Source organism: Brachyistius frenatus, unplaced genomic scaffold, assembly GCF_029030835.1.
Source record: "Brachyistius frenatus isolate BFR_SWC_R1_liver_20210118 unplaced genomic scaffold, ASM2903083v1 Contig_18, whole genome shotgun sequence".
NCBI classification, from domain to species: domain Eukaryota; kingdom Metazoa; phylum Chordata; class Actinopteri; family Embiotocidae; genus Brachyistius; species Brachyistius frenatus.
The window spans coordinates 5108446-5132849 of record NW_027210617.1 but is presented as its reverse complement, the minus strand read 5'-3'; the positions used below and the strand labels follow the sequence as shown (position 1 = coordinate 5132849).

The 24404-nt window shown below is 40.7% G+C and overlaps 3 protein-coding genes across 3 annotated transcripts; 2 read left to right on the top strand and 1 right to left on the bottom strand.

Moving 5' to 3' along the window:
- Positions 1–1244: 1244 nt before the first annotated feature.
- On the top strand, positions 1245–14924 carry LOC138618940 (fibropellin-1). The gene is made up of 22 exons (XM_069695053.1): positions 1245–1338; positions 1793–1921; positions 2046–2106; positions 2191–2367; positions 2901–3026; positions 3121–3261; positions 4105–4230; positions 4995–5117; positions 5317–5439; positions 5647–5769; positions 7019–7141; positions 7483–7605; positions 8143–8268; positions 8923–9051; positions 9156–9248; positions 10536–10631; positions 10959–11054; positions 11216–11311; positions 12810–12911; positions 13004–13109; positions 13705–13821; positions 14093–14924. The coding sequence occupies exons 2-22, from the start codon at positions 1802–1804 to the stop codon at positions 14169–14171; spliced, it is 2406 nt and encodes an 801-aa protein (XP_069551154.1). The 5' UTR covers positions 1245–1338; positions 1793–1801; the 3' UTR covers positions 14172–14924.
- A 766-nt stretch (positions 14925–15690) lies between these two features.
- LOC138618944 (cytochrome P450 2J2-like) lies at positions 15691–19686 on the bottom strand. Its single transcript, XM_069695061.1, has 9 exons — positions 19377–19686; positions 19126–19288; positions 18760–18909; positions 18520–18680; positions 17531–17707; positions 16950–17091; positions 16463–16650; positions 16226–16367; positions 15691–15891 (listed from the first exon to the last, which is right to left on the bottom strand). The coding sequence occupies exons 1-9, from the start codon at positions 19578–19580 to the stop codon at positions 15716–15718; spliced, it is 1503 nt and encodes a 500-aa protein (XP_069551162.1). The 5' UTR covers positions 19581–19686; the 3' UTR covers positions 15691–15715.
- A 736-nt stretch (positions 19687–20422) lies between these two features.
- On the top strand, positions 20423–22782 carry uqcrh (ubiquinol-cytochrome c reductase hinge protein). Its single transcript, XM_069695064.1, has 4 exons — positions 20423–20564; positions 20833–20868; positions 21679–21840; positions 22604–22782. Exons 1-4 carry the CDS (start codon positions 20520–20522, stop codon positions 22634–22636), a joined length of 276 nt encoding a protein of 91 aa, XP_069551165.1. The 5' UTR covers positions 20423–20519; the 3' UTR covers positions 22637–22782.
- The last annotated feature ends 1622 nt before the right edge of the window (positions 22783–24404 follow it).

The window sequence follows — 24404 nt, the reverse complement described above, 5'->3', positions numbered from 1 at the left end:
GCACTAAAAAAAGACAGTAAGAGACATTTGCTAGACGTTGCAATAGACATGAGTTCTGAAACGTATGTTTGATCCATTTAGATTCTGTTTGCAGATCATTACATTGAAAGAAGTTACTGGAGCAGCAAAACATGACAGTTTTCTCACCCATCTCTGTCGCTACATCAGGGACACGGTTGGCAGATAATAACCTATGCAGTGTTGATTGTGATATGAGATAATGAATGGAAGATGAGTTCTGTGAATCAAATTTTCAAAGCTGTGACTGAAGCAGCATGCACAGATAATTCAACTCTGAAATACAAAAGCAATGATGAGAGTGGTTTTAATTTGAAAGAAGTGCAGATTATTCAAAGAGAAAGCCCAACTGGGACAAGTCCTTCCTATGAAATTTATTCTGTTTCCTACAGAAAAGGTTTCCAACCAAAGGTGCAGATTTTGCCTCTTTGGTTTTCTCATTCTGTTGTCAGATGTTTGCACCATTCAAGATTCTTTTATTTGGTCATATGTGTGTTGACAGGATTTTTTTTCATGGCTTCCAGATGCTCCCAACAGACATTGTGGGGGGGGGGCACATCATAAAGAATACACATCATAAAAAACACACATGAACCAGAGAAATAGAGGCCTCTTATAAACCATCAGGCAGGATGCAATATTCAGGTTTCTCTCAGTCATTACAGACAGAAATGGGAGGTGTTCATCAGAGTTTGGTAAACTGGATAAAATGAGCCCTGTGGCTTAAGTGCTTCATAGCGAAATGATTTGAGTCCAAACTACCACAATTCATTTTATGGTTATGGTCTGCTCAGTCTGAAATTACAAAATACACCCCGAACCATCTCATATTTTTAACATCGGACAACAACCTCCAAAGTTTACTGACCCCAAAGAGTCACCAGCTTTCACCTTTGTAGCTCATCAGTTTTATTTTGTTTTGATAGGAAACACACCTCTCAGTTTTATTTGTTCTGTGAACTCCCGAGTGAAGTCTCTTTGACCTCCCATGTTCCTGAGTGGCCGATGTCTTCTGACTGGTTTATGACCCTCATGTCAGGGTTCAGAGCAGGGGTATCCCGAAACAGCCCGCAGGCCTCTCAACTGCTCTTGTGCGGTGGTTTGGGATTTGAGGAATGGGAAGTGCAGAGTTCCGGGACAGGATGTGGACTCACTGCTGGATCGCACAGCCCCCCGTACTGACTCAGGAGCTGTCGTGAGTCCGCAGCTGGAGAAGATAGGAAAAGATCGCGTTTTGGCAGCTAAAAATCTCGCAGTCTCCTGTTTTGTTTGTCTCCAGTGGCCCAAAGCCCTCTTTACGCGCGACTGAATCTAACCCGGGTAAGTCGGTTAGCGCGATATTTACGCAGCTTTCGCCTCGCATCAATACAAAAAAAAAAAAAACTGTTAGTCAACCTCACATTTGTTTGTATCATTTATGAGCTGTCCCAGGATAACATGGCTGCGAAATCTTAACTTTCCACTTATATCGGACAAAATAGAACTTATTATAGCTAAAAGTACAACAGCTTATATTGCTGTAAGTTTCTTTTGTTCTGTGCAGACAGCCCAGGGGGAGTTGATGTGAACTTAATAACAGACTGCTTTTACCCCTCCGTTGTTTTGCCTGCCCAGACATGTACTCTATGGTTGTATGTCTCTGCGTAATGTCGACATTAACTCAAGCACCTCTACAGTAACTGCCACGTGCTCTCAGTCATTTTATGCATGATTTATCTCTTATTTGCTAATAGTTAAGTAACTACACCTCCTCCTCTCGCTCCTCTCCACACAGATTCAGGTGATGACTCACCTCTGGACTCTGCTGTCAGCCCTGCTGCTGGTTTTGTCGGTGGCTGAAGCTCTGAGCAGCCCTGAGGAAAATGAAGTGCTGAAACACACAGCGATGTTCACCAAGAGCCAGGCCAGTGATTTAGGAAAGCCTCAATTCAAGATGTTTTTGTATTCACTTTTTAAATATGTTTATGTCCATTATGGATGTGCAATTATTAATAAACCTCTTGTTGTCACTGCGGTTTTGGAATCAGGTCATTGAAAATGTAATCAGAAATGCCAGTGAAGCAGCAACAAGCCACACACCTACCACATGTGAGTTTGTTTTTTACTTTTGTCCTTTTTTTGACTTGCCCTTCAGCTTCTCCTAAAATCACACCCTCTTTTCTTATACATCAGCAGCTGCTTCGTCTACCACAGCTCCTCCGAGCTCCAGCTTTGCCCCTGAGTGTCCAGGAAACCAGGTGATGCAGGAGAGCAGCGCTGGCTGTGGATGTCCATCCACTATGGTGAAGGATGGCGAGAACTGTACCTGCCCTGTGGGCTTCACTCTGGAGGGAGCAGCAGAGTGTAAAGGTGAGAAGTGGACAGAATTAAATGCAGGGACCGATGCTTAAAGGTGCTGATCGTGGCAGTAGAACATCAATATATCATTACTGCATTCAGTTTGAGGAATTTGTAAAATCAATACTGTGTTCAAGGGAAATGACTGAAGAGTGGTGGGTTGGCTCTTTACTGCATTTCAAACTGTTTAGGATACACCAACACATAAAACAATATTCAGCATTGCTCCCAATAAAGGATGAGTGCAATGAGTAAAAAGGCAATTGGAACATATTTCCAAACAGTTTATGCTCTATTGAAACACAACTCTTAGTTGTTGGGTTGTTTTAAATGTGGAAATGTGGTAATAATTTTGGAAGCAGCTGCAGCAGCCAGTGCTAATGTCAACAGTCTACATTCTTCAAAACAATTGTGGATTTTATATTTCAGTGTTGACCTAAATATTTGTAATCTTTATAGTTTACAACAGAATCTGTTTTATATGTCTATTTGCATGCTGTGTACATCAGTTAGATGCAGAGTATGATCTTATCTCCATTCGACAGATGCGGATGAGTGTGAAGGAGAGGGACCAGGGCCATGTTGTCTCCATGCCAGCTGCACTAATACCCCCGGCTCTTACTCGTGTAGCTGTCTCCATGGTTACTTGATGGGTTCTGGAGGGTGCCAAGGTTCGTTAGCCTTTGTATGTGTGAGACAGAGATGTTGGTATATGGAGCCTCTGTATTATGGTCATAATGTATGTATCCTCTCTGGGTTGTGTAGATGTAGATGAGTGTGCTCTGGCCGCAGTGACGGGCCTGCAGGCCTGTCAGGGGGGAGCTGAATGCAAAAACACCCTTGGCTCCTTCACCTGCTCGTGTCCTATGGGATATGTAATGGCTCTAAATGGACAACGCTGTGTAGGTGAGGCGTTGACGTTTGGTGTGCATGACAATGGCATGTGGATTTACACACAAAAATGTATGTTTAGAGGCATTTTATCTAAAGGTGTTTTCTTACCGCATGAACTATTTCACAGTTTTAAGAACAGTAGGAGAGACTTCCCTTTTTTCCACACAGGGGGAACTTTGAACCTCTTAAGTTCCTAAAACTCTGTCTTGTGGTACTTTTTTTTAGTTCTACCCCTGGCTAGGTACTTTCCCCATTACAATAGGAACTGCGCTGACTTAAGTGTACATTGATTGGTTGAACACAGGAGCACAGGCAACCGCTATGCTTAAAAGACCGTGTAAACAGTAAGGCGGGTAAATTACAGCTACGAATGAAGCCATTTAAAACAGCCGAGAAAAGAGTTTCAAATGGGGGCCCACAATACTGAGAATTAGACTGGCAACAAAGTCCAGGCTTCCTTAAGTCTTTACACATCTAAGGAGATCGACAAAGAGAAATACAGTATCAAAAGTTTCTCCGTCTTTGCTGTGATATGTAATTGCAGAGTTCTCATTCGCGGTGCAATTGCAAACTGCAAATGGCATTAGAACCTATTTAGTTCAGGGGGGGGGAACTCTCTCAAGAATGTCCTTCGTAATGTTTTGTCTGAAAATACTTTGAAATGGATACTTGTCTACTGTAATTATAAATATTTAATTTAGATATAAAACATCCATGTACAAAAAATATTTATAGTCAAATACAGGTGAGACACCGCAGACATAACCCTGAAATGACATAGCCGACTAGTCTCGGCTAAACCTCTTAAACATAGCCAGTCATCCTCGCATTTATAGTTTTGTGTCTCCTCTGTAGATGTGGATGAGTGCAGCTTCGAGGAGCAGTGTCGCCGCGAGCTGGGAAACATGTGTGTGAACACTCCTGGCAGCTTTCTGTGTCAGTGCCGGCCGGGCTTCAGAGCCGAGGCCTCTGCCTGCATCGGTAGGTCTGTCATGAACCATCACCACAACCGGTTAAGACTGATAACTAATAACCGATAACTAATAACTTCTGCAGACTGTAAGGAATGCTTTGCAGAGATATAAAGTAGCTATTTAACCTGCTGCTTTGCTGCTGGCCTGCTTGTTTTCATTTACCCTGTTTTAACTTTAACTAATTTGATCTCCTGTCCTGCAATATTTTCATTCACAATCTATACTCACTTTTTTTTTTTTTTACATCTTATTTTTGTTTTTCCTGCGACTCCCATGCACTTCTGGCCTCTGATCCTCTATAGGTCCTGTGTGTCCAGACTACACCGTGTGCCATGGTATGATGTGCTTTCCATGCTTAACACATGCTGCTGGCTGCTTTCATGAGTTGAAATGGTTGAGGAAACAGCCATATATTAAGCAAAGACTCATCTGTACAGGAGTTGTTTGTAATATGTGTTTTACCAAGTTATATACCTTTAAAAGCTGCTGTCAGAAAGTAATGGATGCTGAGTTGGACAAAGGGGAACAAAAAATATTGTTTTAATACAGCTTTCTAAAGTGTTGCAGTGACCACATATTAAACCACTTGTGCCTAATAAGGTCTTGATTGGGGTTTGTTGACATTAAAATTACTTTTTCTGTTGCTTGCAGTTCCATCACGGGATTGCTTTCCACAGATGACAGATGCTTTTTTCCGGTCAATAACATGTTTAATACCAAACACTGTCTGTAAGTGTCTTTCTCTTTGTCTGTCTCTTGTCTCTGTCCCAGATGTGGATGAATGTTTGGAGAGTCCTGCAGTGTGTGACGGTCAGGGTGTGTGTGAGAACACGCTGGGGAGTTACAAGTGTGTTTGTCGCCCAGGTTACCGAGGCAACGGCACACACTGTGAAGGTAAGCAATTAGCACTCACGTCCCTCCACGGAAAACCCTGGTTCCTGTGGATGGGGTCAGCTTCCTCATGTGTGCATGTTTAAATGCTTGCTGTTATGCCTTCCATTGAAATGATCCCAAGAGGCAGAACAATCTTTATTGAATTGAAATTAACTGAGTTTTACATCTAATTTAAAATATAATCTCTGTCTCTTTCCAGATGAGAATGAATGTGCATCAGGTGATCACAGATGTGACACCAATGCTCGGTGTGGCAACATCATTGGGTCGTATTTCTGCCAGTGTTACCAGGGCTTCAATGGTGATGGACACTCATGTTTTGGTGAGCAAGGTGTGTGTGTGTGTGTGTGTGTGTGTGTGTGTGTGTGTGTGTGTGTGTGTGTGTGTGTGTGTGTGTGTGTGTGTGTGTGTGTGTGTGTGTGTGTTTTCCTCCATTGATACTGTCATGCAGACTTGCCTTGTACCAGCAGTACTTGTGCACACCAGCACTCTGCAGACACCAGTCATTCAGGGTGGTCCTTGTGTACAGACGTTGACGAGTGCACTGTGAACAACGGCCACTGTGATCACAACTGCACCAATGAGCCCGGAGGCTACAGCTGCCAGTGCAGCGCAGGTTACCAGCTGCACCAGGAGGGACACAACTGCACAGGTAAAAGACAGATGGGGAGGGGGATGATCTGACATTCACGCCAACAGCAGATTTTGTTTGCTGTTTTTCCTTTAAAAAAAAGCAGTTCAATATTTTGAGAAAAATGCTTATTTAGTTTCTTGCAGTGGGTTAAATGAGAAGATCAATTCCACTGTCAACTATGTAAACCAAATATAATATGAACTTACAATAAAACCAGGACTAGAATCAGAGGAAAACAGGGAAAATAAAGAAAATACCAACATTGCCGGATATGTGAAAGGTTATTTTTGACTAGGAGGAACTGAATTCCAAAATTCTTTAATCCAGTCTAGCTATCAAAGATTGAAAGTGACAAAACACTGAATATAAACCTTAAAGTCCATTGGGTACCTTGAATGTACTTTGTGTTCATGGTGGGTGATGTACAGTGTAACAAAACAGTCACTGCCACGCAAAATGTGTTGCAGAAGTGGGATTCCGCTCTCCTGGCAAATAAGGCACAATAGTTTAAAGGTCCCACATTTGACACTTTTCCTGAATTTTAGTATAACCATGAAGATATTTTTGTGGTTTTAAACACTAAAAACCAGGAACTCTACCAAGAACAGGCTGTTTTAAGTCTGTCTTTAAGGTGCGTTGACATCAATGAACCTCTCTTCTGATTGGCGGACTCTTCTCTGAGTGACACATGCCCAGTCCAACCACAGGAATTTCTTTGGACGCTCTGTGTTTTCTTCCAGGTAAAAGTTTTGACAGTGAGCCATGCTAAGGGCAAACATCTGACATGAGCATGAATTTGTGACATCACAAATTTACAGAAGTCAAAATGGCGCAGTTGCTGAATAGGAACTGTGTGCTCTTCCCCGTGTGCTGAGTGATTTGGCACTCTCACAGTATTTTTATTGCACCTAGAACTGCTCCGTCATCAAAAATTTTTTAATTTTAATTACAGTGGAGAGACAGTAACATTAAAAGGGGAGGAGAATTCAACTGTGCTTCTACTTACAATATCCATTGTGATCCCCAGTTTGCACTCAGGCGAACAGGAGCTCCAAGTTATTGTATATAAAATCAATAGAGGGCAGCAAAGATATGATCTCTCCCTGGACCTGTGCCCCGTCTCAAAAGCCATTTCTGGTCAAACAAGTTGGGCTTATTAGTGCTGAATTGAATCGCAAACCATGTTTAACTAACATCTAAATGGGCCCTTACATGGAGCTGTGCCTTTTTTGGCAGAACAGTTACCTCAATGTCTCTGTTCCCCCAGATGTGGATGAGTGTTTGGCACTAAACGGGACCTGTGAGCACATTTGCATCAACACTCAGGGCTCTTTCCAGTGCTCCTGCAGATCTGGCTACCAGTTGCACATTGATGGACACACCTGTGTGGGTCAGTCACCCACATACACTCAGTGACTCACTCACTGCTGTTTACCAACTCATTTTCTGTCATTTAAACAAGCTAATGCTTTCAGCAATTTGCCAGCATGAAGAAGTGGCAAAAACCGTCAGGAATAAGTTATCTATGTCTCATTTCGTGTGTCTGTTTTGTTTGTGTGTGTTTGCATGTTTTCTGCCCTGATTCAAATGTCCTGAGGGCGCATTTCAACGGATTAGAGGATGAGAAGGCCATTTTGAGTTACAAATCTGTTGCATGCTCAAGAGGGACAACAGTTTTCAAAAGATGTTTATGATTTGTGTCTGTTTCTCTGTATGTGTTTGTGCATTTAGACATTGATGAGTGTAAACTCCGGAATGGTGGCTGCTCCCACACCTGCACCAACTCCCCAGGAGGACACACGTGCCACTGCCAACCTCCTCTGTTGTTAGACAAAGACAACCTCACCTGCAGCAGTGCGTTCTACATGACAGATTTGACATAGTAATCTCTTGTGTACAAAAAGTATAAATTCTTGTCAGATTTTTACTAAGAGATGCTAGAAGATATGCTCGTATTTCATGCAAGACAATTATTGTGGATGTCTTGTTCTTTACTTACTTAACAGAACTTTTTAGAGTCTGTCATTATCAAAACAAAACCTATAATTTGACAGTTCACTTGCCTAATATTAGTGCTGATACCAAACATTATTTTAATTATGAGTTAATTGTTACATCATTTCATGTCTTTTTTTCTTCTGACTAACAGTCTAAATCCTCAACATATTCAGTCTGCTGTCAAATAAGACAAAGACAATTTTCACAATTTAAATACTGGAATTAGAACGTTTGGGGCATTTTTGCTTGATAAAACCAAAAGATTGGTTGATCATTAAAATTATTTATTTTTGTTTTTAAATGTATTTACAAATCAGTCTTTTCAGTTCTGCCCAACACTGTAATAATCTGTAAATATCAACTGGTGAAATAATTTGTTTTTCACCCAAACAGATGTTACATCTTGTAAGCTGAGAAATGGTGGCTGTGAGCACATCTGTACTGTGGGGGCCGAGGGCCACGTCAAGTGTAGCTGCCGAAAAGACTGGAAGCTGGGCAAAGACCTGAGGAGCTGTGTGGGTGAGACTTCATTTTCACTCGGCACACTGGCAGCACCTTTGGTGATGATTTTCTTATTTAATTTTGTGCAGCTGCAAAGTTTTGGCCCACCAGTGAAGCTGTTTTTCATATTACTTTGTACTTTCATCATCTGTCCTTTTATAGAACAGCTAATATTATTTAATGACTCCATATCTATGAAACAAAGTCTGATAGGCTTTTTGATTTTAATCACATATACTGTCAATAGTCATTGAATTCCTTCAGACTTCACTATCTCTTGAAACCGCCGTACAGATTCTCTAAGTTTCATTTTGTAAATAGTTTTTACCTCGTTATTCAGATAAAAACAATAAAGAGATGGAAAGGTTTTCATGGATGTAATCCATTTTTCATACATTTTGCATTTGTCATGGGATTTCTGTGTATGAAGGTGTTCAGAAACAGAAACCAGAAAATAGGACACGCGGAAATTTGACTGCCCGTCAGCAACTGATGCCTCAGAACAGCTCAGCTGTTGCCAAGTTTTCTTGAGCGATGAGCTTGTTGCTTGTGCACGCCGCTGAAAGCGCCTTGTCACTCAGCCCAAAAGGAAATTAACAGACTGGCAAAGTGGATGTTTTGCTGTTTTGAAATGTCTCCCTGTTTAACTGCCCCGCTGTTTTTTATCATGAGATGTGAACGAGTGCGGAGACTTCACAAACGGAGGCTGTGAGCAGCTCTGTGTGAACCATCCCGGTGGGTTTAACTGCACCTGCAGGGACGGGTATGAAGTTCGAACAGATGACCCGACCAAGTGCCAACGTGAGTCAGAAATCAAGTAGTGATCAGGAGGAATCTCCCAAACAACATTTTTAGTAAAAATAGCTGCTTTATAACAGTTTTTTATTCATTTTTTGTCTTTCCAGCTGTGTGTGATCCCCCCTGTCAGAACTACGGAGTGTGTTTGGCCCCAAACAGCTGTGACTGTCCTCCAGGTTATCCTGGTGTAGGCTGCTCAGGTAAAATCCTCCACTGTTGTACATGAATACATATAGCCCTCCCGTTGTCCTCGGGTCAAAATGACCCGCAGTTGTGTTCAACCAAGTTCTATTTTATTTCTATATTTTTATATTTTTTTGGGATCATTGGTGATCATTCTTTAAAGAAACTCTCACAGCCTCCTTGTCACCAATGATCCCCAAAAAATGTGAAAATAAAATAGAATTTGGTTGAACACAGCTGCTGTTGAACACGTTGACCCAAGGACAACGGGAGGGATAGAAATGTTGATATTATTGTATTTGCTATTCAGAAAATACTTGTACAACTGAAACAAACTTGCTGATGGTGTAAGTGTTGATTCATTACTTTAAGCTGCAGATTTCATCAACAAGAAAAAAAAACTCTGTATCCACATTTCACCTCTTCACGAAGTGCCAAAACGTTTGTACATAGAAAGAGAATCACTGCTCCTTTATGTATTAAACTTACTTTTAACAGGGTGAAGAGACAGAAACATTCTCCATGCCAACAAATAGAGATACAATATATGACTAGCGAATGTTTTTAAGCTATCTGTTATGTCTTTTCAGTTTTGCATCTTATGAGTTCGTAAAAGTTATACATACTGAGCGAACACTGGCTGGTACAACCTGCAGATTTTCTGTGACTGTTTGCGTTTTCTTTGTACGACTGACACTTTTGTACGACGTTTTAAAATATGTTGGCTGGTAGTCAGTATAATAGTTTAAATCCATCAACTGATACCTCTGTTTGAAATGTGTAAATTAAGTCCAGGTTAGTGTCACTCACCAGATATAGACTGTTGGTATAACCCAGCCATGTGTGGAAAATATCAGTCGTCGATCACCTCTCCTTCCACTATCTACATTTTTAAAATGCCCGTTGCGACAGGAAACAACAACAACTGCTGAGCACTACCCTGCAGACTGAAAATGACAAGTTTTGACAAAGATTTGGATCAATAAGCAGTAACGAAGGCCTGCTTGGTTCTTATCTGTCTTTTGTGACGGTTGAGTCATTTTGTTTCGAGGGCTCGCCTCCCTGTACCAAAACCAGTTTCCCCAAACACAATTTTGCAAGGAAACTGTTTCTGCATCTCAGGCTTAGTGCCGCCAAAGACAATTGTGATGGGGTTAAAGAAATACAAACAATCCAGAGCGTTTATCTACCCATTATCCGAATGATTTATGGGTGCAGCCAGACCATCCTCCAGCCCTGGCACAATGTGGTGGAGATAGGTGTGGTTATGTGAGACTAAGTCCATATTGGTTGTGTGTTTGCAGCCATGTGCTCTCCACCCTGTGCCCATGGAGGTACCTGTATGCGCTGGAACAAGTGTTCGTGTCCTTCTGGCTGGACGGGAACCGGCTGCCACACAGGTACTCTGCCTCTGAAGGTCAATGAAGACTGCTCGAACTTCTGTTTCCCTAAGCACTGGAGACAATATCTAAACTATCGAAACACACGGGGTTAAGTATTACATTAAGTCCATAAAGCAGATTGTGCTCAAAGAAACACTGACAAGCATTTTTGCATCTGTTGATAAGAAAATGCTCATAAAATGCACTAAGCTAAGCTTATGTGTCATATTTTGTGATTACCAATTCCCCTACCTGTGTAACATTGCTTTTATGCTCATTGTAATAGTTCCTCTGAGTATTTAGCTTTGACTTCTCTTCATGCCTCTTTCTCTGTTTCACCCTCAGCTGTGTGCGAGTTGCCTTGTGCAAACAGTGGTCGCTGTGTTGGGCCCGATACCTGCCAGTGTCCCTCTGACTACACCGGACCCCAGTGCCTGTTACGTGAGTAACCAAACACCAACACATGTACTTCTGGGAGGATAGTTAGTTCTACCTACCTGCCTCCGAGCTTGTTCGCATCTGGTTAATCTACAGTAAAACCTTTTTTTTTCTACATACATGTAGTTCTGTCTTTGTATGACGATGTTGTGTGTGTTTTGTAGCCCTGTGCACTCCTGCATGTCAAAACGGCGGAAGATGTGTGGATGTCAACAAATGCACGTGTGTTGGTGGATGGCGAGGAGCTCGATGCCAGATAGGTGAGATGACATTCTCTGTCTGTACCTGTATGTCGCTATTGTTCTAGGACAGACTTTACATGCAGAATCCATGTTATAACATTCAATAACAAATTGTAGTTCAGGTACAAATTTGACAAATTTATGCAAATCAGAAAATTTATAAAAAAGATCGCATAAATGCAAACTTTTGATTACTTTTGATCTGAATTTATTCTTGGTCCTGAGTAGCCTTTACACAATGAGTTTCATTTGCTTCCATCTGGCTGGAAGTTTTACCTCCCAAGAGGGGACGTTGCCTCGTTATATGAGGAGATGTGAGGCCATAAGGATTTTTAAACAAAATGTGATATTGGTTGCGGCATCTGGGTCCCCTCCGCTTTCTGGCTTCCTCTCCTTGCTGTGTGAAATGTTGGTGACAGATGACAACAGTAACGTTTGAATTAAACTGTGAAATAATAATGGCATTAAGTACAGAGGTTATTTTTATTTTTCTATTTTTTTTCATTGCTGTTCTATTCTGCTGTGTTTTGCAGTTTGTTTTTGATTGACCTCTGATAGTAATTCAAATGAGACACGAGATAAAAGCATTAATCTTTCTCCTCATGGGTAGACAATTCCAAACATCGATATATGACATGAAAAAGACTTCTTAGACAGAAAATATATTTCATATCTCAATAATAAATGTCCTTCTGGACTTGAATGCTGCTTATTTAGTACATAACATATATGCATATGCAAACTCATCATCGTAATGGGCCACTCTGAGCAGCACTATACACCAGCTGCTATTTTACAAGCAATTTAGCCAGTTAGAAATTGAAAATCTGCATATATTTCTTCTCTGTAAGTGATGTATCATTAGCCTCTCCACAGCTGCATGTTCTGCATGTTATAGCACAACCACCGTGTGCAGCTCACACTTTGCTTTTTACAACTATAATAATGTGGTGAAATAAAGTGAATTGCCTACTACTCTTAATTTATAGGCCACATGTACTCGATATATACACAGTATGATATTAATGTCATGATAGCTTTATTATATACTGTTTACTAGAGCAGTACCAGTGTGTGTAAGGGACGAGACTGATGTTTTCTGGATTTACAGCCTGCTAAATGTTCAACATAACAGCTTATAGTGTAATGAATAGTCATTAATACAAAATTAGTCTTTTAATTAGTCTATAACCAAAGACAAGTGCTTTCCTCAGACCCTGCAAGAAAACATGGTTGATGCACTGTGCTACACAACAAACAGTCAAGTGTACAGGCCGATTGTTTTGCACTGCTGTCGGTAAGATGTGTTCTTCTGTCCCTGTATATTCTCACTATTTGGTATACTGCCGTCCCACTTCATTTAAGATCCAATTAAATTCACTACTGAGATATAAGTAATAAATGCTCTGTGCTTTACTCTGTCTGCTTTCCAGATTGAGAAAAAAGACTGTTGTAAAGATGAGCTGTATTGAACTGAATTACTGCTGATTTATTTTTTTTCTCCTGTCTCCATCAGAACCTGTTGAGTGTCAGAAACCTTGTAAGAACGGTGGCGTGTGTGTGGGCCTCAATAGGTGCCGCTGTGCCAAAAGCTTTACCGGAAGTCTCTGTGAAACGGGTTGGTCCATGACTGTGGATTAATGTGGATAAAAGACCTTCACTGTATCTTCCCCTTTGCATTAAGAGTCTTGCTGTGTGCCGTATCTGCAGCGGTGACCATTCCCTGTGTGCCTCCCTGCCAACATGGAGCCACCTGCAGCCCTCACAACACCTGTACCTGTCCAGAGGGCACTGCAGGCCTGCGCTGTGAGAGACTGTAAGTATAATCAGTGCCAACAGTTGAGTCACAAATAACAACAGCTTCTCAGTGAGCTTCTGCCAGTCTCCTGCTCATTGCTGGTCTCCTTTTTTAGTTTACTTTTCTTTTTCCCAAGTAGATAACATCAGTAAATAACATGTCTCTGGCTCATATTACAGAGCCTGTATTTTCCTGATGGATTCTGCACTGTCATTTCTGGTGCATTGCACTGTGTTAACTGTGCTGCTAAGCATTAAGCTCTCGTATGAAAACAGATCAAATTTGCTAAAATACATGGCAATACAGTGTCTGACCAAGAGTTGACGTAAGGACTATTCTTTTACTACTTCAAACTCAAGTTTTCTCGTGTCAAGATAATGTATCACAATGAATGTTTTTCGTCCTTTCTGTTTCAGTCTTGAGAGAAAAATGACATTGAAAAACAGGACATTGCTGATCACTTAATCGAGTCAGTGTGGGACAAAAGTGATTCTTGAGAGGCAGCATCATTCCAATCATTTGATAACTTTTTGAACCTGCATTTAGACAGTTATCATGCTCTTAAAATATTGCACCTCACTCTCGTGGATCTTTGTGTTTATGTGTGTTCTAGGACCTGCCCTGTGGTCACCACGGTGGTCAGTATGGCTCGAGCGGTGAGGAAGGCGTTTAGGGAGAGTTATATGGACCGCTGTGGACCCTTAGGAGTTCACCTTTGCACTAAATACAGGTTATTTCTCTCCCTACTACATTCTGAAGCACTAAGTAGTTTATACAGTTGTTATCTGTTTGCAGTAAGAGGAATTTTTATTGACTGGACTGTTCAATGTCTTGTAAGAAAAGTTAACTTCCAAAAACTTTCTTCCTTATGGACTTATTTACATAGATTAAGCATGGCATAAAAGTATTGATAAATGGTTCATGACTAAATGTGAGACGTGTGTCACAGTGGACCATAATTTTAGCATACGTTAACATATGCTTTGTGGTTGTGATTTCAGGATAAACCAGGCACGTGTGTACCTGCAGGCCTACAGGGTGGGCTACAAAATCCAGTGTCCAGAGAGGAAAGGTAGATAAGCAGCACTGAATACAGGAAAAGCTGCTCGTCACGAGGAAATATCACCCGCCAGGCAACATTTAGGACCACATGTGAAGGCTTAGAAACAATGACTGAAATACTACAATCTGTAACCTGTGGAATTAACTGTAACTGAAAGAGTGTGAGAGTGTTGTGGCTTCTCTGAGGACAGTTTCAACCTAATGTCAGCCTCTATGTTGAAATGAAAATGGGACATGACTGTATCATAAATGCAATGTATTTGGTCTGTGACATATTGACATCTTTAAATCAGTTTTGTAAACAAATCATGTAATATTTGTGTTTCTGAAGAAATATTCCCTCATACAAAATCTACTTTGTATATGGCAGCTGAGAGCTATAAAATGTTTAATTAATTGTCCTTTTATCAGTATTTTTAAAGTCTATGTGCTCTTGTCAATGATTGCCTAATAACATCTGTCGGTGTAAGAGTTCACTTCAGGATAAGCTGTCACACAAACACACCTGGCCTACTTTATTTTTTTAAGGTTGCAATCATAGATTTTAAACTTGCATGAATGTCAGAACTGGACTGTCTCTTTCAACTTCTCTGTATTCGACTCACAAAACAGCTCACAATAACAATAGTTTGTGTGTTTTTGTTTAAAGTAATTTATACCCATAGACCGTAACTGCAGTGCATGGCAGTATATCATGTTATTATCACTGTAGTACTGATAGTTTCCCTTTTATCCAATACACAGAGGTTCATGACCTTGTTTACTTTATAATTCTTGTGAAACTTGTCATGGTTTTGGTCTTTGTGTTCTTCAGTTGTTCGGTTTATTCCCTGTATCAGTCCCTTCACCCACCAGAAGTCCCCAGTCTCTCTGTGTCCGGTCTCCTGCCTGCCACATCCACCTCACCTGCTCCCAGTTCCCCAATCTGCTCACCTGAAACAACTCTGCTTGTCCGTATATCTACTCCCAGTCTGCCACTACCGATTACTGGTATTCTTGGTCAATATCTCATTACCTTTGGACCTTACCTGGACTTTGGACTCTACCTTTCTCTACTGTGTTGTGTTCACCTGTCTGGACAGGTGACTGGTCCAGTCAGAAATTCAGATGATCTCAGTTTGGTAAAATTTTACATATTCTTGCCCTACAGTTAGTAGTGTTTATTATTATTTTTTAATAACTGATTACGTAAAGTTAGATTGTATGGACACAGATTGGTTAAACCTATAATTTATTTTAGCCTACCATAGACTCTACCACAGAACATCTATGGTACCAAAGGATTATTTTCATCATCAACTCATTATTTAGTATTAAAAAAATAACCATAACAATTTCTTAACACATCCATGGGTCCCATAGATATGGTCGTTTTACTGCTGGCATTGCCATTTCAGTCTTATAGCCATCCTTCACTTCAGATGTGATTATTCACAAAAATAAGTGAAGGACAAAGAAGAATATGAAATGAAGATGATCACTGCAGAAATTCAGTTCATGACATTCTCCAAGCCCTGAAAGTGGTGACACCAGAAAATAATGTATGAAAATGTTTATATTACTTAGCGTGAGGTTACACATATTTCATATGACTTGGGTGCCAGAGTGACACCGAAGCAGTAGTCCAGCTCAGGCTTCACCCCAGCAGGCATGGACACGGTGAAGTGCTGCATGAAGGAGGTGAAGAAGAGGAAGAGCTCCATCCTGGCCAAGTTCTCCCCGAGACACAGCCGCTTACCTGAGACAGGAAAACAAACGAGTTGTTTTCACTTTGGCAGTGCAGTGATCAGTAACTGTCAGTCTGTAATTGGGGTTTGAGCAACACCCCTGGGTCACACTATGCAGGGCAGAATAAAAAGACACAAATAAACTGTCTGATTGTGTTGCTCCTGATAGACTTGCGACCTGTCCAGGGTGTACCCTGCCGTCGCCCAAAGTGAGCTGGGATAGGCTCCAGCTCCTTCCCCCCGCCCCCTCTCTCTCCCCACACTCCAACCCCCTCTCCGCCACCATGACCCTGTTCAGGATAAAGTGGGTATAGATAATGGATGGATGGATGTGTTGCTCCTCACCTGCAGAGAAGGGGATGAAGGCTGCCCGTTTCACAAACGTGCCCTCCTCATTCAGGAAGTGTTTTGGGTTGAAGGTGAAGGGCGTCTCCCACTCATTTTTATCAAACAGCACAGAGGTCAAATTGGCAATTACAGTAACTCCCTGATGATTGTAATCATAATAACAATTAATAAATATGCACAATGGTATGTAACATTAATGTTTGTGTCTTTTGCTGCACTAGATGGAGAACTGACCTTTGGGATCGTGTAGCCTCTCAGCTGCATGTCTCTGCCGGTAAAATGTGGCAGGCTGAGAGGAACGATGTTGCCCATCCTCTGGGTCTCGTGGATAACAGCATCCGTGTAAGGTAGGTGTGCACGGTCCTCCATGGATGGCTGTCTGGACTGTCCAATCACTCTGTCTATCTCAGCCTGGACCTTTTCTGTGAAAAACACAAAAATGGAAACAGTATTTCATTAAGACTTGTGTGGAGAAATCAGAAGACAACACTGCCAAACTATCAAATAGATTTGTGTCCCTATTAATTGGTGATGCTAAATTTATTGAGTATATATTCCAGGTAGATGTGCACCAATCATTGCACAATATTAGACGTATCTAGAATGATGAGTGTAACCTACAGATAGTTATACATTAAACTTATCACCAGCAAGTTTTTTATCGTCACGCATGCACAAATTATTCAATGAGGTGCTTCAATGGCCTGTACAATGCTCTCACCCTGGATCTCAGGATATTTTGCCATGTAGAGGAAGGCCCAGCGCAGGGTGGTGGATGTGGTCTCTGAACCAGCCACAAACAGATCTAATACACATATGATCAGGTTTTCCTCATCAAAAGTGTTGCCATCCTGCCCCTTATTCTGAGAATACATGCAAATACATATGTTAAAACATGCAGACCAATAGAGAACAATCCAATATCAGCACTATTACAACCAAGTTATAATATTTTAAAAAGGCAACTTTAAATTGAACTTTCACCTCTCAATTGTACTGGAGAGCTGTTGAAACCTTGCAAAAATGTTTCGATTAAAATGAGTGGCTGCTGCTGGTAATAAGGCATAAACAACAATGTTGTAAGGCAGTAGCTATAATAATTGGTAAAAAGTGCAAGAGTGTGTCTTTGCACTTTTTCATTATTCACCAGTCAGAGTGGTGTCACGATAAAGTGTCACGTCAGTGAAACTAACAGTGACTAGTTCTGATGTAGGTGCACAACAAGGACATGTGATGTGAGATGAACACTGATGATCTTCATAAGCAATGAATTCTGAGCAATACAACTCTATGTGTAGTCACCTTCTGAATCTCGTTCAGGTAGCAGTCGATGTAGTCTCTTCGCTCTGAGGGATCCCAGCTCTGCTTGTGCTCATTCATCTCTTGTCGTACAAAGTTCTTCACATTGTTCCAGATCTGGTTGACCATCTGATGAGGACCTGGTAAAAGGCTCATCAGCCGAGGGAATGAGTTGTAGAGCTGCACACAGAGGAACACATTGGAACAATAAGTTGCTCATACTTATGCTGAAGAACAGGGCTATGCCTCATCTCGAAGATTTTTGAGGCTGGTAACTGTGCAGCAATCTTGGTCTTCCTTTTCTGAGGCAGTTGCTCTGTTTACACTTTTTTTGTTTCCCCCATAATTCCATATTTCACACATTTTTATCATCAAAGATAATCGATTCAAGCACCACATGTGCATAATAGAATTGTTTCAAGGTAATTGGTCTTGATTTGTCTCAGCAAGTTATTCCGTCTATTTTTGTCAGGACTAGAAAGAAATCTGAGTAATGATAATCTTGTGTCAAGCATCTTTATCTTAATTTCTGTCAATTAATTGCTTTTAAGTAGTGGCACAGGCATAAATCTATGCCTTTTTAATAAAAACTTGTTTTAGGATTTATTTATTTATTATGATAGTTTAGATGTTTTAGGATTATTATTTTTTTGCTCACCCCATTGGCATTTTTTGTGGGGGCTTAAAAGAAACAATTTTCATTTGTGAACACAATAGTTTGTATTGATTCTAACCGTTTTTGCAGTGAGAAACCGGGGATAATGCCCCAGGTTTCCTTTTAACATATGTCCAATCATTATTCATCCCTCTAATAAACTATTTTAGCATCTATAAAAGACAAGATGCTTGCTTGCGGAACATCCTTCCATTTGTGACACAGAATATTAGAAAACGTGACATACCTGTGCCCAAATAATTCTCTGACATGAATGATAAGTTGTTTAACAAAAAGGAATTTTCTTTCACACATCAGTCGTTTTAAAATATAATACCTCTGCCCAAATGGAGGCTTCCAGCTGGAGGGCCTTGCCAAACATCTGTATCAGGTTCTTGAACTTTTTATCACCGTACTCAAAGCGATGACCGAACATCAGGGAGCAGATGATGTTGGAGACAGTGTTGTTGATGATGAGGCGTGGATCAAATGGCTTACCTCCACAAATTAAAAGAAAATTTGATGTAAATTAAACAGTTGTTTGTTACAAATGTGTCACTGTGTGTTGTATATGTACCTTTATAGCTTCTGATGTCTTTTGCACAATGTGTAAATTCATCCAGGATGACAGGTTCAAGTGACTTCTTGCCAAATCCAAAATATCTGAGGGTCGAAAGTGCAAACCGTCTCTGCTGCTTCCATATGTTCCCATTGCTGAAAACCACACCTGAGCGGAAATATACAGGGTCTATCAAAGTTTTCAAATTAAGAAAAGAACTCTTTACTTTAAGGGCCAATAGCATTACTTGAAATGTAACTTCAAGTCATGCAAAGTCAATATGATTCACCTTGCTTTCCTGCATCACAGGAATCAAAAGAGCAGTGAGGTGAGAACGGTGAATAGCCAAGTTTTGCACAGGTTTTGTGTCTGTGTGTATCTTACCTAGTTTATGGAATACATCGTCTAGTAGTGGGATTTCGGGGCGGTCCACCAGGCTGTCTCCCTGTGTTACCAGAGCTTCTTTCAGGACATCAAACCCATTTAACACCACCAGCCATCTCTGGCCCATTCGTAGGCTGTACACATTTCCATATGTCTCTGCTAACTGAATGAAAATTTTGGAAAATATAAAAAGCATGACAAGAGAAGGACGGGTCCCATGAGTTGACCTGTGACATAAGATTGGTCAATACCTGTGTCAGACTCTCATGGGTCTTGTTGTGGTCCACAGTGAATATGTTGCCCACAATTGGAAGAGCCCGAGGTCTTGGAGGAAAGCTGACCGGCCGACGGTTCTTAATATAATCTGCAGTGATGATAAAAACTGCAGTGAAAACCAGCAGACTTTTGAAATCCCAATCAACATAGGGTACAATCACAGAAAACACGGAGTCCATTGTACAATCACAGCCTAACTAACGGAAGACTATGTTTCCTTTGCTTCTCCTGTCAGGCAGATAGATGTTGTGTTACCAGGTGATATTAACCCTCTGTCTGTCCTTTGAGGGGCCTCAATAATATCTTTGGCACTGCGCTGGACTCTGACCTCCTTATCCATGGAAATGTAATGCCAAACACTGTAAATCAATAACCCTGTAAACAAATATTGTTTTGAGTGTAGTGCAATCTGTCGTATATGCTGTGACATTACAGTTTTTCCTCATTTTAAAATGGACTAGTCCAAATCATGGAAACAGCCCCAGACCAGATACAGCCCAGTGAGGACAGTGGTGTGGGTGTATATTTTCAATTAGGTATTTAATTTATGTTAGTGTAGTATTGCTTTTCAGCATATGATGGTAGCAGAGAGTGTCAGATCATTTTGGCCTAGACTCTGGGCCCTAGAGGAAGTAGACAATTGTCCTCAAAATAAAAATGTTGTCGATTGAACAGAAAACGTACAACTTTTTAATGTAACATTTGTGTCAGTGGGAGGTATATATTATAGTATCTGTTGAGATAGCATATGTTGTAGCCTGCTGTGCCTCGGGACAACTTGTTAAGATCGTATAAAGTGGTTACATCCCAATTTTGTCTTCACTAATTAAGTGAATTTGAAGTCAGGAGTGTCTCAAAATATCTTCATAAACGTGTATTTTAGTTACTTTCGAAACAATTGCGTATTTATATTCACATTTGACCCAACAATACATTTAACGTTAACCAAGTTAGTGAACGAGAGCTTTATTTTGAAAGTGTCGCACCCGGAAGCTGTGAGGTTTATTTTCGCCAACTTGTCAGTGAGCTTCCGCTCTGCTCGTATCGTGTGACCTGCGGTGTCCTCCAACACTTGGTGTTTGACAGCCTGTCAGCTAAGGACAAGAGCGGCGGAAATCATGGTTTTCGAGGAGAAGATGATCATGAACGGAGAGCCCGAGGATGTCAGTAGTTTTTACAAGTTCAACACCACTCAGACATGATCGTGACGTTTGCTAATTTTTTTTAGCAACGGCTAACTTAGCTAAAGGATCAGCTACCTTACGTTAGCATTGGTGTTCAGAAAGATATTGAAGAGGTTATTAAAGTCACCGTAACTAAACCGCATCCTCGGTAACAGCGGCGGGCTAATATTTATATAATCGATAGGTATACATGTTGTCTGATGGCTCGGGGTGAATGATGTAATTGATTAGATTGTGTCTGTTTCAGGAGGAGGAAGAAGAGGAGGAAGAGGAAGAAATGGTGGTACGTTCAACCTGAGACTCAAATCAGAAGAGAAACGTGGTGCTGAGCGATGCGTCTGTATTTTACAGTATTATTTTTATATTATCGTGATATGAGACCAGACATCGTCTTAGATTATGATTGTCGTGGTTTGATGTGGTTTTATTTTGAAAGCTCAATTGCAGTAAATTGATGTAATTCTCTGAACTCGTTTCTCTGGTCTGAGGTGTTTCTATTGTTTGTTTGTCTTTACCTGCTTAGTCATGATACCCACGGATGGTCATTCATCAGAAGTCTCATCATGTCAGTATTTTGTGAAAGCATCAACAGTTATCCCCACAGTATCGATATCTGGTCAAAAATATCGTGCTATCTGATTTGTCCCAAATTGCCCAGGGATATATATTTTCAGACTCCACGTTTACACGCCCTTTTGTTTAGTTTTATTTTTCTGTTTAGTGAACGGTATAATATACATCACCTAAAATAACCAGACACGGGGTTGTTCAAGGTCGTCTCTGTTGCCGCCCTCACTGGAACTTTATTTATAGATACATGTGCTAAAAAAAATAATTCCTCAGCCTCTCTGTGGGTGTGTTTTTGTTTTTTTTTGTCTCGCTACAGGCAGTTATCTCCTGTAAATCGTCCTGTACACTCATACGTTCAGTTTCAACAACCATTTTGGAGGCTATAGTTTGAGGCTTGGTTCGGCTGCATTATATTATGTTTCCAGTCTTTCGTTTATCCTCGTTCGATACCAGTTTGGAAACTGAAAAGTAGTGGTCAGCGACTGAATGTTTGTCCCTCACTTCAGGACGTATTCTGTTTCAGGATCCTCTTGAAACGCTGCGACAGAAGTGCGTAGAGACCGAGCACTGCGTTCACACTCAGGAGCGTCTGGAGCAATGCGAGTCCAGAGTTGGCTCTCGGTCTGCGACGGAGGAGGATTGTACAGAGGAGCTGTTTGACTTCCTGCATGCTCGGGACCACTGTGTAAGTGTGAAATTGCCAGTTTTACCAAACAAGGTTAACAGATTAAAAACACACCCCAAAAGATCAAAGATTAACGAGGAGTTAATTATTGTGTTACAGTTTGGCTATGATCTGGTTTTGCCAAAGGTTGATACCAAAGCTGCCCCAACAATGGCTACGGCAAACCCTACAGTTGCCTCATGATATGAAGTTGAATGTACTACATTCAGGTTTTTTTGTTCCAACAGTTGGAATTTTTTCATGCCTATCACAGATTTTTCACATCTCTCCTTTTGCTTATACTTCTGAACCTCGAGCGCTTTCTGCGCATTTTTCTGTTCAGTCTCACTTGAGGATATTTCTCTGTCCTCCGTCCTCTCATCAGTGCTCCAGTCTGCAGCTCAGCATATGTGTGATGGAGGCTTTCTCTTTGAAACGTGGTCTTCACAAACATCATGTTCAGGGTGTCTTTATATCATAGAGATAATCTCCTCTTCGCTTGACAACTTTGCCTAACAAGTGTAAGTGAAGCCTTAGTCCTCACAGCTGCCACACAAATACACAAAGTTAACAGCTGCATGCAGCAACATCGGAGACATTTTCCTCTGATAACCAATATCAGGTTAAAATGTGCAAAAATACGGGATCCATTTTCTTACAGTATGAGCTACGTGTTACAAGTAGTAACTCAAGTAATATACTTTTTTTTTTTTGCTTTGCTAAACTGTTTGAGGCCCTTTAGTTTGTTGTATGTTTGTGCTAATGCATTTCCCTTCTTCCACAGGTGGCGCACAAACTGTTCCATTCTGTCAAATAAAGTCCCTCCTGATTGTTGGACCACTTGCTGAAGACATTCTTTCTCTGCTGTATGTTATAACTTTAAATGTATACTTTATCTGCTCATGTGAAGAAGTATTTAAAAATGTAGTCAACATTTCATTAAAGTGGATGGCTTGAAAAGCATACCTCTGGTCACAAGTTAACTTTATTACCACACAGTCTTTAGAACTTGTTCTTTGTTTCGCGAGAAGGCTGTGTGCTCTCTGTGTACTCAGTAAACTTTGACGCCTGACAAACTTCAATCAAAGTCCTCAAAGGAGTGTTTATTAGTATACTGATATATAGCGAGCGTACAGACAGAGTGGGTCTCAGAAGGTGCGCCAACCCAGAGCACATTTCTTGTAAATTTAACACTTTAATCTCAAAGAATATTCTATTTTTTTTTCCCAGTTAATGTATTATTTTTTTTTTTTCATATGATACCCTCTTCCATGGCTTCATCATGTGTTGTTGTTTTTTTTTAACTACAACGGCCCCACTGCACCGTTGTAAATAAGTCCCAACTACTAGAAAAGTTCCTTTTTGGTAATTGCATGGAGTTTCCATGAGTAAAGACTGGTCTGTCAACTTTGCACTGTGCACTTTTAAAACAATTTTTTTTTATCTTGGATCTTCTAGTTTCCTAAGTGTTGTTCCCAAGAGAGCTACTATCTGGCACAGAAGGACAGAAACTGACTAAGATGTGAGAAGCTGCGACTTAAAAATGCCAAAGTACTCTCTTTTCCCAAGGAAATGGTCTCTGACATGACAGACCGACGACTGTCTGTTCCCTGAATGCTCAGCTGTTGATCGGTGGTTCTCCACCTCCAGTCAGAAGAGAAGAATTATGTAGCAGATTGTCAGCACTGAACACACGACTTTCACGTTCATTTACTGTCCATTCAGTGCACTTTACCGACAGTTTCACCAATTTCGGGGACTGCAGGCATCTTTTTAAGGCAGTTGAACTTTACCTTAACAAGTCAGGAGTAAAAGTTTTTACCTGCAGATTTACATAACCATATCACCAATGTATAGTATAATCCCATACAAGCTTGAATTAAGTGCATTGAACAAATCAACAATTGGATGTGAAAATGTTCTTCAGTAAATAAAGATAAAGCTGAGATAATAGCTCTGAGAAAATGGATGAACTTTAAAAAAAAATCAGAGCTCAGCTGGTAAAAAGCCAAAAAGAACAAGCTAGAGGCCTCGGTGTAGACAAGGACTGACTTGAATTTAAATAGCCACATTAACACAATAAACAAGTCAGTCAATCACCTTCAGAGCATATAGGCAATTAAAAGGCGTGTGTCTTAGCAGAATTTGCTAAAAATGTGTTGTCTATTTGTTTATATTCAGTCGATTCAACCACTAATTGTGTGCTTTGTTGTGTCTCTAAAAAAAATATCAAGATGCTTCCACTGAATTCCTCAGTAAGACTTAAAAAGTGGATTATATCAAATCTTTTTAACCCTTTCATGTATAGTCAAAACCCATGCATGTACAAGAAAACAACATTAGAATAGCTGTCCACTGCAGTGACCTCTATACATGAAAGGGTTAATCAAATAATTACTATTATTACACTGTTATACAGTCTGTGACTGTGACACTGCCATGTAACTAGTAGTTTATGGAGCACATCCGGTGACTTCCTCAGTCAAGACAGGTAGCGTTCATTCGGCTGACCAATGGTGACTTCATTTGCAAGTCACGTGGCACTCGGCGGACCAATGGCAAAACGTAAACCACTCACTGGCTGA